General features: G+C 44.6%; 1 protein-coding gene across 1 annotated transcript in view; it reads left to right on the top strand.

Moving 5' to 3' along the window:
- LOC147432952 (suppressor-like protein) overlaps window positions 1-14,117 on the top strand; it is a 45,321-nt gene extending 31,204 nt beyond the window's left edge. Inside the window, exons 3-5 of the mRNA XM_086492701.1 lie at window positions 12,077-12,225; window positions 13,105-13,283; window positions 13,501-14,117. Coding sequence (XP_086348827.1) covers window positions 12,077-12,225; window positions 13,105-13,283; window positions 13,501-13,665 — 493 coding nt within the window. The 3' untranslated portion in view covers window positions 13,666-14,117. The remainder of the gene's footprint in view (window positions 1-12,076; window positions 12,226-13,104; window positions 13,284-13,500) is intronic.
- Window positions 14,118-14,800: the final 683 nt, after the last annotated feature.

Below are 14,800 nucleotides of genomic sequence, written 5' to 3'. Positions count from 1 at the left end.
CAACAGATCAACGGTTTTTGTAACCAGCAGACCAGCGTTTTAGAACCCAGCTAGCCAACGTTTTTGGACAGCAGCAACTCATCGTTTTTGGAGCAGCAAATTCAGCAGATAAAGAACAGCTCAGAAGATAGCATTTTCAGCCGTCGTCGTCACCGTCGTCTCTGACCTAGACACACATTGCATCATAGTCTCACGACTTGCATCAGTATCTTGCACCAGATTTGTGCAATCAATAGTGTAGACTTCTCTCGCCATCGAGAGAGGGCCCTTGGAGGAGGGTTTGACAACTTGTCTGGTGTCGTATTCTTCTCTCTCTATCTCTCAGTCTGAGCACCTTCATTCACAATGTTTATCCACTTGTTTGTGATCACTTGCACTCTCTCATTAAAGAACGGAAGGCTCTCCCTTCCCTAAGTAAAAGGAACCTTGAGCACAGTTCGGAGCACTCATCTTGAGCAAAGTTCAACATTCACTTCCGCTGCACCTTACATTGGTATCAGAGCTTTGACAGTGTTCTGCATCTGAAGAAAAGAACCACAATAAATTTTTTTGCTTGTTGTGGTCGCACGTAACCCAAGTCCACTTGGGCGTGTCGATTCCTAATCGTGTTTTTGAAGAGTGACAGGAAATCCAAGAAAGAAGGGCTTGTCGAGCCTCCCCTTGTTTCTCTTTTCACTCATTGAGAGCGGACCGTGCACTTCGCGGCCGGCCAATCAACTTGAGGTGGGAAAAAGCAACCTTTGTGTGAGCGCAATGCCTCCAAGGGGTGTGCCCACGGAAAGGAGTAGAGCTCGGGTGCAGAGAAGATCCTTCTCTAACATAGATTGCAAGCAGAAGAAGAACCTCAAGACCCTCAAGACCCTGAAGAACTCAAGAACCTCACGAACCTCAAGACCCTCACGAACTCAAGAACCCAAGAACCCAAGACCCACAAGACCCCAAGTTCCTCGTGAACTTAAGAACCAAAGATCTCAGTGTATGGTCATCACCCAAAGCGGAATGGATACTTTGCATGAAGGTGATGGGCATGAAGAAGATGAAGAAGAATTTTCCCCACCAGGAGGTTTTTCCGACCCTCCCCCTTCCCCATCTATGCCACGGTTTGCACCAAATCCTATGGAGGCTTTGGTCAAGTCGATGATGGCAAAACAAGAAGCGACTTGCATTGCCGTGGAGCGTGAACGCCAAGAAAGACAAGATCACGAGTGTGAACAATCGCGCTTGGTGGACGAGGAACGGAAAGAAAGAAAAGTAGTAAGAAAGGCCGACTTGGAACAAGCTCGTTTGGCAGTCGAAGAAAGAACGGCCGACTTTGAGCAAGCTCGCTTGGCGGCCGAAGAAAGAAAGGCTACTATGGAGCGTGAGCTTGTGCAAGCGCGCTTGGCGGCTGCCACAAGAAAGGAAGTGGCCGAAGAAAGAAAGATGACTATTGAGCATGAGCGTGAGCGTGAGAAAGCGCGAAGCGGCCGAAGCAAGACGAGCAGAGCGTGAGGTACAGAGAGACCAACGCATGCAAGAATTGGTATGACAGGTTCTCACCTCGAAGTCCGAGCTGGCCAAAGATGTTGGTAGTTCATCCAGTGGTGCAAGCCGAGATTCGGACTCCAACAACCTCGTCAGAGAGAAGATCCAGTTCAGTAAGTATGATGGTAAGATGGATGCTACGATTATTCATTCTTGGTTGCATCAATTTAATGCTTATTTTGCTATAACTAAGAAGACAAGAAATAGCAAGGTTTTGACGGAAGCTATGTATCTTGCCGGTGATGCCATAAACTGGTACCACGCATGGCAAGAGGCACAATTGGCCGCGCACCTAGAGGAAGCCGACGAAGATGCGCCCCTTTCCTTTTTAATTGGGACGACTTCCAAGACAATCTCAAGGCGCGGTTCATGCCACCGCAGTACCTAGCACAATTGAAGGACGATTGGCGCTGTCAAGCAAAATGGTATGCCAGTTATGTCTTTCTCTAATCGTGTTTTGGAGCTCGGCACACAATTATGCAAATCGGATGTGGAGCGCAAAGAGGCATTTCTTTATGGATTGGACGAGTATATTAAGTTTGATGTTGAGGTACTTGATCCAATTGATCTCAACAAGGCGGTAGGGATTGCTCTTGCACAGGAGATGAAGCACAACAAGGGAAAGCCGAAGGAAAACAAGACTTCCACAAGTACCTCTCAGACTTCTTAGAACCCTCAGAACGGTAAGACTGGTAAGAGCGATAACTCTTCTAACCAAGCTTACAATAGTCTCTCAGAAAAGAACTCCCAAATGAACCTAAGGGTAGAGCTTACAAAATTACTAAACCTAAGCTCACTCCAGATGAAAAAGCAGAACAAGGCATTTTAGGAGGATACATCACGTCGGAAGAACAACGCATTTATTCTAAGGAAGGTCGTTGTTTTCATTGTCACATCAAGGGTCACATAAAAAGAACATGTCCTAAGCTTGAATCTAATGAATCTAAAGAACCCACAGAGCCCACTTCCTCTGTCAATGCAATAAATGAGAACACTAGTGTGACCCAAGTCTCTCATGATCCTCCCATTGATGAGTCTCTCATCAAGTGTTATGGTCATGTGAAGGGCAACGTTTTGTCATATTGTTTGACCCAGGCAGTATACATGATTTGATTAGTGACTCTCTTGTAGAAAGAGCCCGATTGGAGGTTCGCAAGACATCTCCTTTTGAGGTGTCAGGCTCCTCTCCCGGTATGGACTCTCTCATCAGGCAAGAGTGCCTTGATGTTTTGTTCACTGTTCAACAAGTGTCCTTCCGTAGAAAATTTGTAGTCTCTCCTCTTTCAGGATGTGATATGCTTTTGGGCATTCGATGGTTTCGTGAGCATAACCCTCTCATTGATTGGGAGGAAAACACGTTCATTTCCAATGCCAAAAGTGACTCTCCCCTTATCATTCGTGGAGAGCAAGTTGTTCATTCTTCATCTCTCATTTCTAATGTGCAGGCAAAGATTGCAAAGAATCCGGAAAAGGAGACTCTCTCAGTCTCTTCTTTTCCAAAGCATGACACACATGATTTGCATGATAATGATAAGCATGATGGTTTGCATGATCAAGATGAGATTTCTCACGAGTATGATGATGTGCATGAAAAAGATGTGATTGTTCACAAGGATGATGATTTAGTTGATGCTTTTTCTAGCGAAGCTAACCTCGTTGTAGATTTGATCAATCAATCACGAAGAACCGATCTTGGCTTTTGAGTCAAGGTCCAAAGAACCCCCAGGAAGATTCGATCGATCACGAAGAACCGATCTTGGCTCTCGAGTCAATGTCCAACGAACCCCCACAGGAAGTATTATGTGTACGAATGATTAGTCAGCACGCATTGTTCAAGTGTTTCGTTTGTGATGCTTTCCTGTATTTTAGTCACCGTCTTTATGTGATCCCTTTTCATAGGCATGACATATTGTACGCTGAGCACGATTCACTCATGAATGAACTCGAATGTATGCGGATTACTCATGAAAAGATGAAATGTTTGCACCCAAGGAATTCACAGTCCATGTCTCTTCCTTGGCATGACAGAGTATCCGAAAGAGTACAAGAAGGATTGCGTATCAAGCATAGGCAGTTCCATTGTGTTTTGCCACAGTTGATTGATTTAGATCAGAAAGCCACGATTCGACCCCATTGTTTGTATGTGTTTGATGAACGGTTTGACACTCCGTCTATATGTTCATCTACATTGCATGCATAGTCTTTCAAGAAGACTAGAATTTTTCCAGTTACTTTACATGGAATGGGTATGTTCATGTTTTGGTGTTGGAAGAATTTTCATCCTCGGAGATTCTTGAAGAAGGTAGACGCATGACTATAGACGAAGTTGAAGCATTGAAGGAGCCACAGATGACTTTGTGTCGCTTTCGGCACGGCCCAAAGAAGCAAGCGTTGCAGACCTTTATGAAGTTCAAGTATCGTATGACCCACGCAGCAGAGTGGGCCGACGAAGAGTCCTTTCCAGGATTTTAGACGCTGTTGGCGATCTCCCTCGACTCCATACAGTTCGGTACCAGTACCTCACTTTGAAAAGGAGGGGATGTCACGTGCACATCTAACCCTATGTGTACGTGGACAAGCTACTTCATGACATGGTTTCAGTTAGTTCAGTTAGATTAGGAAGTGATATGGCACTTTCGTGAGTCTGTTCGCAGACTGTGCATGTCCAGACACTTAGATTAGATGCATATCCTTTGGTTGCACACAACATAATCATCAGATTACAATCAGAACCCATTAGGAGCATTTTTACAGTGCATAGACCTATTTTCCCTATTTTTGACATTTTTCACTTATTATTTTTTAATGACTTTTGTTGGGAACTAGGTAGGGAAAATTTGATAAGCAACTACATAAGAAACCTAGCGCTAGCACAATCTGGCAGAAGAGGCAGCAGGAACCTTGTGTTCATCAGGCACCTTCTCAGCAAGACCCCCCAAACGGAACTCCTGACGTTTTCAGCAATGAACCACCAATGTTTTCAGCAATGAACCACCAGCGTTTCCAACATTGAACCACTGGCGTTTTCAGCCCTTGGACAATGCTTCTGCAGCCCCCCTGTACCAGCGTTTTCAAGACCTGCATGGTAACGTTTTTGTAGCCAGCACATCAGCATTTCAAGGCAGCATTCCAGCGTTTCCAAGACCCAGCAGATCAGCGTTTTTCGTAACCAGAAGACCAGCGTTTTAGGACATCAAGAACCAGCGTTTTAGAACCAGCCAGACGGCGTTCTTGGACAGCAGCGTTTTTGCAGCAGCAAATTCAGCAGATAAAGAACAACTTAGAAGATAGCATTTTCAGTTGTCGTCGTCGCCGTCGTCCCCGACCTAGACGCACATTGCATCATAGTCTCACGTCTTGCATCAGTATCTTGTACCAGATTTGTGCAATCAATAGTGTAGACCTCTCTCGCCATCGAGAGAGGGCCCTTGGAGGAGGGTTTGACAACTTGCCTGGTGTCGTATTCTTCTCTCTCTATCTCTCAGTCTCAGCACCTTCATTCAACAGCGTTTATCCACTTGTTTGTGATCACTTGCACTCTCTCATTAAAGAACGGAAGGCTCTCCCTTCCCTAAGTAAAAGGAACCTTGAGCACAGTTTGGAGCACTCATCTTGAGCAAAGTTCAACACTCACTTCCGCTGCACCTTATAGCAGATAATATGGAAAGATCAGTGGCGACAAGGCAATTATCTTTTTTTGCCATGGGCTCATTCTCTGGCACGCTTCCGGGTGAAGGTGCAGAGGATGGAGTACCTAAAGAAATACCGAAAGGGGCGCCAACGTTTGGGGCCAATGCTCTCTTGGGGTAGAACTCCGTCCCTCCCCGTCTTGTGTGTCATGCACTCTCTATTTATTTCAGTTCAGTTGCTATTTGAAGTGTTGTAAGTTGTTCTGTCTGCTCTTTTCCATTGGCATGTGCTGCCCGTCCTCGTTACAAAAGCAATTACATGAAAAGCTTCAAACTCACAAGCATATGGTCTCAAAAGCTGCTGGCACGTTTTGCAAAAATCTGTACATCTACCACGTCAACATGTCAACGTGAACTGCCGGCGTTCGTATAGTGCTATGTCATCATGCCAGCACAAGTTGCAAGACATGCGTACGGTTGCCATGTCATCAGTTTTTACACAAGGAATTTTTGTGTGTGGTCCTGCTTTACTTCTACTGACTTGGGTTCCCATCAGACGGGGTCCCATAAGTTGGTTGGAACTTCTTTAAAATTTGGCCCACTCGGTGAGGATCTGCAAGTTGGTGAGAACTCCTGCTGCTTCTTCTCCTGTTTCTAGGGTTTAGGCCCCTCGGTTGGGAGTTGCAGGTTGGCTCTGTTCTTCAGTGGCTTGATACGTCAACAGTTTGTGACATTAGGAATTGTAGATCTAGTGGAATTGTTAAAAGCCATCAGGAATGGACAACTCTGATGTGTCATCGATGGCTGACATTAATCATTGCGAAGGGGTTGTATCGTTAGTTCGGTAGGAGCAACTGGTAAACGAGTATTCCTGATGCATCACGTGATGGGTGACGGGAGCATCGAAAAGGGAACATTCTTTTGGTGTAGTAGGAAATCCGAACTGGAGAAAGGAATATGCGTAAAGACGCAATCACAAGAATAAAGATGGGTTCTAAGAAGCTTTTTCTAAAAAGCGGAATATTTTTAAGTGTTTCCGGGAAAAGCAGATGCTTTGCTGCGAGGAATCTTTGTTTGCATTGCATGTGTGCTTGAGAACTGTATCTGGGGCCGCCTGGAATGTGATTGTATAGCATCAATTTTCAGCTCACTCAATTTTATTGAGTTTTGTCTAGGTTCATATTTTTAAAGTGATCGGTTGTCCACTTAATAAGTGGGCAGCCCTCTTTTAAATAAGACCAAGGCCTTTAAAAAACCTAGTGCTCATTTATACGGCTGACAATAAAAAAACAATGATACCTTTCTTGCGCAGCCATTTCTGCCGCAAACCTCTCCCCCACTCTAGTGCTACCCCTTTGTCCCTATTCCAGGTGGCTGTCACAAAGTGATGACGTGGCATGACCATCTGGCAGAGAAATGGCCAAGTAGACAAGAGAAACTGAACGGACTGAAGAGAACTTATGAAGCTCTGGCCGTGGGGCCCGAAACCTTGAAAGACACAAGCTTGAACCCTGAAAGGGATTTTCGTAAAATACACTGACATGCTGACGTGGCAGATCATTCGAATGCTGACGTGGTAGGGCCGTACAGAATTTTCGCGATTTGCATTGCATGTGTCACGTGGCAAGCTGTACGGATTTGCGCAAATTACGTTGACTTCTTTTAAGAATCTCCAGCGCTACCTTTTGGGGACCAGAGCTTTTGGTTGAAAGTGCTTTTGAACTGATTGCTTTTGGGGTTCTGCTTTTGGGCATCCCATGAGGCCTGCCACCTTCGAGGAGGCAGTTGCTATCGCCAGAGAGAAAGAATGGAAGGCTCAAAGACTTAATGAGTATGGGAAAGCAGTCCTTGTGCAAAATAATGGTGGCCAAAAGGAGGAAAATAAGGTAGAAGCTGGAGGCCAATTTGTATCCAAAGGTATTGGCCCCAAAGTCTGGTGCCCGTTTTGGTATTTCTTTATCATTAATCATTGCAAAGTACAACTCCCGAGGGACCTCTGCTCTCAAACTCTTCGTCCAGATACTCTGTAGAGTGAGGCCCCAAGGGCTCTTATAAACAGTACATGAATGGTGGCCAAAAGGAGGAAAATAAGGTAGAAGGTGGAGGCCAACTTGTATCCACAGGTATTGGCCCCAAAGTGTGTTGCCCGTTTTGGTATTTCTTTATCATTAATCATTGCAAAGTACAACTCCCAAGGGACCTCTGCTCTCAAACTCTACGTTCAGATACTCTGTAGAGTGAGGCCCCGAGGGCTCTCTCTCTCTCTCTCTCTCTCTCTCTCTCTCTCTCTCTCTATTAAAGTTCAGTGATTTTGAAGCTTCTATTCGTGTGTTGCTATTGATTTCTCGCTTGGAGTGTCCAAGACGGTCACAGTGGTATCAGAGCTCAGAAAGATTCTTCTATGGAAGATTCGGTCTTTTTTGCAGCACACGTAGGTTTTTGTGAGAGAATCTTCGTGCCCCAACCTCGGACTTATTAGTGTCACAAATGGGTGACGTGGCGTGGCAGCAGACCCCGGGACACACATAAGTAGACTGACACGGCCACAGTACGGATCTTTGCATTTTACGGTGCAGAACCCGCAGACGTGGCAGGCCGTACGACAGCTGTACGGATTTTCGCTGTTTACGCTGACTGCCATACGGATTTGCTGCTTTTGCACTGGCTGATTTTACGTTGGGTGATTTTAGCAAGGCTCTTGGGATGAACTACTTTATTTTAAAAAGCTTTTAAGTTTTTGATTTTCAGGCTTCATCCCTTGTAACCAATAAATAAGTGGTTAGGCCCCCCACTTCTCAGAGCATTTGGACGTAGAGTTTGAGAGTGAGCACCTACCCACTCTCTTGTACTTTAAACACAGATTGATACAAAAAGAAATACAGAAAGGGGTACGAGTCTTTGGGGCCAATATCTTTAGGCACGGAACTACGCCGGGCGGTGTCGATTAAAGTGTGAATTGTGAACTTTTTTGAAGTGAATCTCTGCTGTGTTGCTATAGAATCTTGACTTCTGGTGTCCAAGTTTATTACAGTGGTATCAGAGCGCGACCGATTTCTCTTCTACCGGGAAATCCGATCCTTTTCTTGCGATAGATATGGATTTCGAAAAGAATCAGTCAACTTCTTCTGCATTTGCTGATGCGGGAGGAGATCACGAAGAAGATTTGCACGAAGAGTACGGCCCACCTCGGCCTACTCAGGCAGAGATTGAAGAGATGGAACGTCGACAATTAGTTGACGACCCAACAAAGATGATGATTAACATTGCGAAGGACCCAAAATTTGTAAAATTTTTGACTCTGCAATTCTTCGAAGAAGTGAACACCCAGTGGGGGGCAGAAGGCCACAAAGCCACCCATCAAACCGGCACTCAAGAAACCTCCTGCTCTGAGGATGTTTACAGAGCAAGAATTGGAAGAGGTGGTTGATACATGGATTAGTCAGCTTCTGGACGTGAACAACAAAGCCAAAAAGCACAACAAAAAGCAGAAGAAAGGAACCGACTTCCCGGGTTATTTGGGTCGTCAATCTACTTTTGCATCGGCAAGAAAGCAGAAGAAGTGTGTACGATTTGAAGGACTACCTAGTTCTTCTTCTTCTTCTGATAGTTCTTCTAGCTCTTTTGACTCGAGCGAAGAAGACAGGAAAGGGAATAAGCAAAGCAAAAAGCAAAGCTTCAGAAAGCGCAAGAAAAAGGCAAAGAAGCCTAAGTTTCGCCCAGTTTTTGACAGTTCTACAGAGGACTCATCCTCAGATAGTTCGGACTCCGACGATCACAGGTTTTACGCAAAGAAGAAGCATTTCTATAAAGCCAACCAGTATGACTTCCTCGAAGATAAAAGCAAGAAAGTTAGAGAATTTAAAGAAAGTGGACAGTCAATTAAGTTTTACATTTTCTGGATTCCAAGATGCTTCGAGGACTTTGGCCTTCATACAGCAATTTGACATAGCTTTCTCTGGAGGGGATTACTCAGAGCACTTCAAGATTCGGAGGGCTACCTCTTTTTTCAAGGGAAATGCTCGAACATGGTGGTCCACCCTTCTACTGAACAAGGAAGCTCTGGTTAAATAATTGAAATTCAAAAGGCTTTTATTTTTTCTTGGCTGACTTGGGAGTACGAACAAGATATACGAACTGCTTGGAATCATCTTCGGATGACCAAGGGAGATTCTCTGGACGCATATTGCGAAAGATTTGGAGCTCTTTTCTACCAGCTTCTTCATTTAAGAAGCTCTTGTTTAAAGAACAGATTGAGCGGTTTTGCTGCGGACTTCCTACAGAGATCCGAGATCACTGCTTAGAACAAAAGGCAAATTCTATTCAAGAATTGATGGGTCATGCGAAACGGGGTTTTGCCGTACATTCAGGCAATTTGACTTATCCCACTGATGAGATCTTGACTCAGAGAACCCAACAAACTTTCTAATAATGAAAGTAGAAAGAATAAGAGTCCCCAAGAAATGAAAGACAAGGATTCATGACCCCGGCTCACTCTTCGAGAGAGGGCCAACTACATCAAAGAGGGGAAGTGTTTTGGATGTGGGGAACATGGGCACGTCTCCGCAAAGTGTCCTAAACTCTCTCTATCTCTCTCTATTAAAGTTCAATGATTTTGAAGTTTTTGTTTGTATGCTGCTATTGATTTCTCGCTTGGAGTGTCCATGCCTGTTACACCAGCTATTCCTGCTTGGTGCGGGAGCCTATAAAATCAGCCCATGCTCTCTCTCAGTCTTGCAGAAGCCCCAACGCTAGCAGCAAGGAGAACTTCCGGCGGGAATGTGCAGTGATTAGGAGAAGCTGATACTCCATAGTCACAAGGGAGGCGTCCCGAGGAGTGGGGATGGGGCTTAAATGGATTTTTAGCGTAAAAAAGAGGGCGGGACGGTAAGTGGGGATGGGAAGCCCAAAAATGGACGTTCCTTGTGTATGCGATACTCAGAGTTCGCTTTCCTGCACTCAAAGCAACTATACCGATTGTGAATTCGGGATACAAGTTGTTGTTTCGTGTTTGTGCTTTTGCAGGTACTTCCTTACAGAGAAGGAGCAAAGAGGCCTCGGCCTATGGTCGGAGATTCCGCGGACAGTTTGTAGAGCTTCACGCTCTGGGAACAGACGGAAATAGGATTGAGAGCTTGTCTCTTGGGAATTTCCCACATGAGAAGGAGAAGGAGATTGACCTCGACTTCGATGATTTAGAATGGACGGGTCACTGCGGTTCTTGTGCTTGTAAAAAGTTTCCTTCTAATAAAGATTCTCTTTTTTGGGGGGGGGGGGAGAGACTAGCCCAGCTTCTGGTCCCAAATATTGCATCGATCTTCTCCCTCATCTCTTTGAGTTGAAAGTTTACTTATTTTCAGCTTGTTTGAGACAGTGGTATCAAAGCTCGGATTCCTCTCTTTTTCTGCAAAGGAGGACAATTCCGGGAAGGAATGGGAAGAACCATGACGAGCCACGGAAGAACCGCTGAAGATGAACTTCAGCAAGTAAGTTCAATTGCGGAATTGCAACAACTTATTTTGCTACCGGCTGTCCAAAAGGTTTTGGACGAAGCCAAGAAGCCGCAAGGAACAGATGCCGATGGGTGTTAGAAAATCCTGCGGGTGGTAGTAACCCGCAGGAGGAGGATGCGGAAAGAGGTGCCGAAGCGCACAAGGGATCTCCGGATCAGGAAAGAGCAAGGGCCAGGAAAAAGAACTTTCTCTGCTTAACGAAAGCAAGGATATCTCCTTCATACTCTCCCTATTATACTATTGCATCTACTTCTCATAAAATATCTAAATCTTCTCTTGAGAAGAAAACTCCTACTACTTCTCTATGTAATACTAAAGAAAAGCCCAAGTTCAAGGAGGATAACGGAAAGGGTCACCGCAAGATGCGGATCTCCAAATTTGGTGACAAGGATGTCAACTACATAGGACGGAGAGACATCGCCAAGGCACTCTCTTTCATTCGGCAGTTTGGTTGCTCTTGCAAACGGGAACTTCACCAAAAAATCCAAGTTGCGTCATGTTGGGATGCATCTCAAGGAGACAACAAGCAACCGGTGGTTAGCCAAGGTTCTGGAACGTACACAAGCCAGAACGTAGGCTCAATTCAAAACTGAATTTTATGAACAATTTCTTCCACCTAACTTTGAGAAGGACATCCGGAAGGGATGGGACTGGCTCGCCAAGAAGGAACATGAGAAAGTCACTGCTTATGTTGACAAGTATTGGTCGGTTCTTCTGAAAGTTGCACCTTTCAGGAAATTTTCCGACGAGGAAAAGGTGCGGAAGTTCAAAGCAGGCCTTTAACCACCGCTTCGGAAGAGTATGAAGGTGTACCTCCATGACACCCTTCAGCGGATGATGGAGTCCGCAATCATTGCCGAGCCCCAATGTCAGTGTTTTTATTTTCAGCACCTTTGTCCTTTTTGCTGGATACCCAGAGGACAGCCATTTTGTCTAATTTGCTGAATTTTGGCCACTACAAGACGTTAGTAAAGCTTTCTTTCTTTCTTTCCCTCTCCGAATTTTGTTATCTGCGAGTCTGTGCTTCACTCTCCCTCTCTCTTTGTCCTCTCGTTCGTCCTATGCTTTTGGGTGGGAGTTTGAAGAGGTAGGTAGGTAGTTTGCCTTTGTCATCCCTATACCCAATGCTGTCTGTACCAGGCAGATCTGAAAAACCTCCAGGTGACACTAGCTAAGGGCAATGAGGCTTGCTTTCAAACTCGCTACTTGACAGCAATGCAGGGCAAATTTGTGCAAAGCGCATGTGATAGGTGATGTAAATGGACATGTGCTGTGTGATAATTTTGTAGCTGTACTGTTTAGAGATGCATGGAGGCTTATGTTGACACTAATTGTTGTTGTGATATCTTGGTTATTCTTTTCATGCTGATACTTGAGTGTGTTTTAAGGGAGTACTGACACTGTTTCTATCAGGGATGATGAGGGGCCTATCACTCTCAGGATGGAGACCTTTTTAAAAGAGTTAAAATCTGCATTTGGTTCAGAGCTGGAAACATGCCCCTTAAACAAGACAAACAGTTCTCTGGATGAAATGAAAACATCTTCATCAGATAGCGACTCTGGTAACCCTCCCTCTTCTCTTGTACCATCAATGCAAAAACAAGGAATTAGATTTGGAAGTCCATTTTATGCCATTCAGTGTTAAAACAGGAAGAAGTTTTTGGAATCAAACTGTTCTTTGGATAATAAAAGAAAAAAATATTTTTACCGAACACAACTATCAGAACCTACTCAGATGCAAGTGGTCTTGGGCGATGTCTTAGATAACTACTGTCCATATATGCCACTGGGTGATTTGTCAGCCATAGATTCCGTTTTTATATGTGGTAGAGAAATGCAGATTGTTTAGCACTTTGCTATGCTTAACAATGTGCCAGCATGTACAGTGTTTTATATTCACTTGCATACAGACAAGCACTTAATAAGCCTAATTGTGAGTGTACATCTATTTACTTACCTATTTACTGATCAACTAACCCACATGTGTGCACTCTCCTACCTTTGGATGGACCAATTGAATAACCTCCCTATTTACTCTTGCATATGTATGGACATACTCCCATGTATACAAACACAGCCATATGCACATGCACCTATATTAGGCCTGTTTCAGATGTCGCCGGAGGACATCATTGATGTGGTGCTGTAGCAAGCCTATTATGTCCAATGACAAGCACAAGGCGGAGGCGGGCAACAGCTGCTGCTTTTTTGCTGAGGAAGCTTGCAGTTGATTGGATGTTGAAGGGCATAGGCATTGTTTGGTGCACTAGACCCCTTGAACAACCTTCTACCTGCAATGGACTAGATCTGGGCGAACGACTTCTACCTGCTGCTGCAGAGGGAAGACATCCTACAACTTGTGACTGCGAGAAGCACATCACCTGGCACCACATCCATCCGGATGCTTAATTTCTGATTCATTTCTCCTGCTGTTTTGGTAGACATTGAAGACATTGAAGGAAGGGATCCAATGGATGATGACCTCCAGAGTACCTCACCAGAAGAAGGCAAGTTCATGGAAGAGTATGCAGAGGCTCTTAGCAGAGAATTAACTTCTTCGAGCTTAGTGAAAAGTTTTGTTCCAGTTGAAGAGACTGCATCATCATTTGATAAGAATAAGGTATTTCATTCTTTTTGCTGGCTTGTGAAGCAAAGGAGAGGGCATGCATGCGATTGATCTGCTCTATTGCTTTTCAGCTCAGCTCAGCTCAGAGAGAGAGAGAGAGAGAGAGAGAGAGAGAGAGAGAGAGAGAGAGAGAGAGAGAGGACGTGTTCTTTTACCTTCAGTAGTTAATGAGAGGACTTACTAACATATTGCTTTGTCCTTTCGTCTCAAGGGGATTGTCGAAGAGATGGAAGGACTTCCACCTGTGAATATTGATGTGAACTTACTGCAAAATATTTTGGCATCATATTCATCACAGCATGGTCTACCTGGTCCTGCCTCTAATCTTCTGGGAGCTATGGGACTCAGTTTACCAGACAACAAGGACGACAAATAGCTATATTTTCAAGAAACGCCGACACTTCAATATGTTCATATAGGCTGGGTTATTGTAACTTTACTCTAGGGCCTGCTCGGGCCCTTGTGTAAAACAAGCTTCTACAAATATTCTAAAGAGCTATGTGGCCACTTACACAATGTAGACCTTTGGTTAGTAGATCGGCAGGGTTATCATCTGTGTGAATCTTGACAAGCTAAGCTCTATGCGCTTGTCCTCAAGCACCTCACAAGTGAAGGTATATGTTTTGTGTTAAAGAGGTGCATATGTTCTTGTGAAGGTGCTGCCAGACTTGGTTGGGTGAAGTCTTTGGTTCAGCACTGCTTGGCTGAAACCATTGACAAAAAAGTCTAGGAGTGTCATGGAGAGTGGCGAGTGCCTATATTATCAGAGGGATACTTGCTCTTGTAAATCTGCTTTGAGGAGGTTATGTGAAATGTTTTACGTGTAAAGTTCCAAGGCCTGTCCACCCGGACGTGTGTGTTATTGAGTTGACAAAGAGGGATTGGCCATTTCGCACCCCAGAATATCACCCGACGTAGACCCCTCGGTCTTCCCCACACACGATTAAAGGAAAACGTGCGCATAGGCATTGAATCTCAACCGTGCACTGCGCATGGCAGATGTAGAACAAGCTAGGCTGTGCCTGTTTGCTGTCAAAGTTTGCTGACAATATGGCAATGGATATTTTCTATTGAAGTATGGATAGGCAAACTTTTCACGCCTTCCCTTCTGCTTTGAGTAGGAGTTATTCTTGTACTCTCTAGCCTTTGATTACATGAGCGGACTAAGATTCAGGTCCCACAATGCATCATGAAAATTATGTGCACTTAATTAATTTTCCTAAAGTGTGTTTACTTGCACACATTTGCATTTAATAATATCAAGGGGACAGCTTCGTAAAGCTTGTAGTCCTCTAAATAGCTTACTTATTGGTCGTAGGGTGTAAGTTGCTCAACCTAAACATGATCAATGCTAACCACATACCGATGGTGAGTTCTTATAGTGGCAAGAGAAGTCAAGGTGGTGATGATTGAGAGGTTGTCAATGAGCACCCTTCGCCAGCCTCTCTAAGAATGCTAACTGTTACAGGAATCGAACCCATTTGTTTGACATGAAAGGATGTATGTAACTT

Source organism: Adiantum capillus-veneris, chromosome 20, assembly GCF_014529385.1.
Source record: "Adiantum capillus-veneris isolate H3 chromosome 20, ASM1452938v2, whole genome shotgun sequence".
Taxonomy (NCBI): domain Eukaryota; kingdom Viridiplantae; phylum Streptophyta; class Polypodiopsida; order Polypodiales; family Pteridaceae; genus Adiantum; species Adiantum capillus-veneris.
The sequence above is the reverse complement of the archived record's forward strand: the minus strand, read 5'-3'. Positions and strand labels throughout refer to the sequence as shown.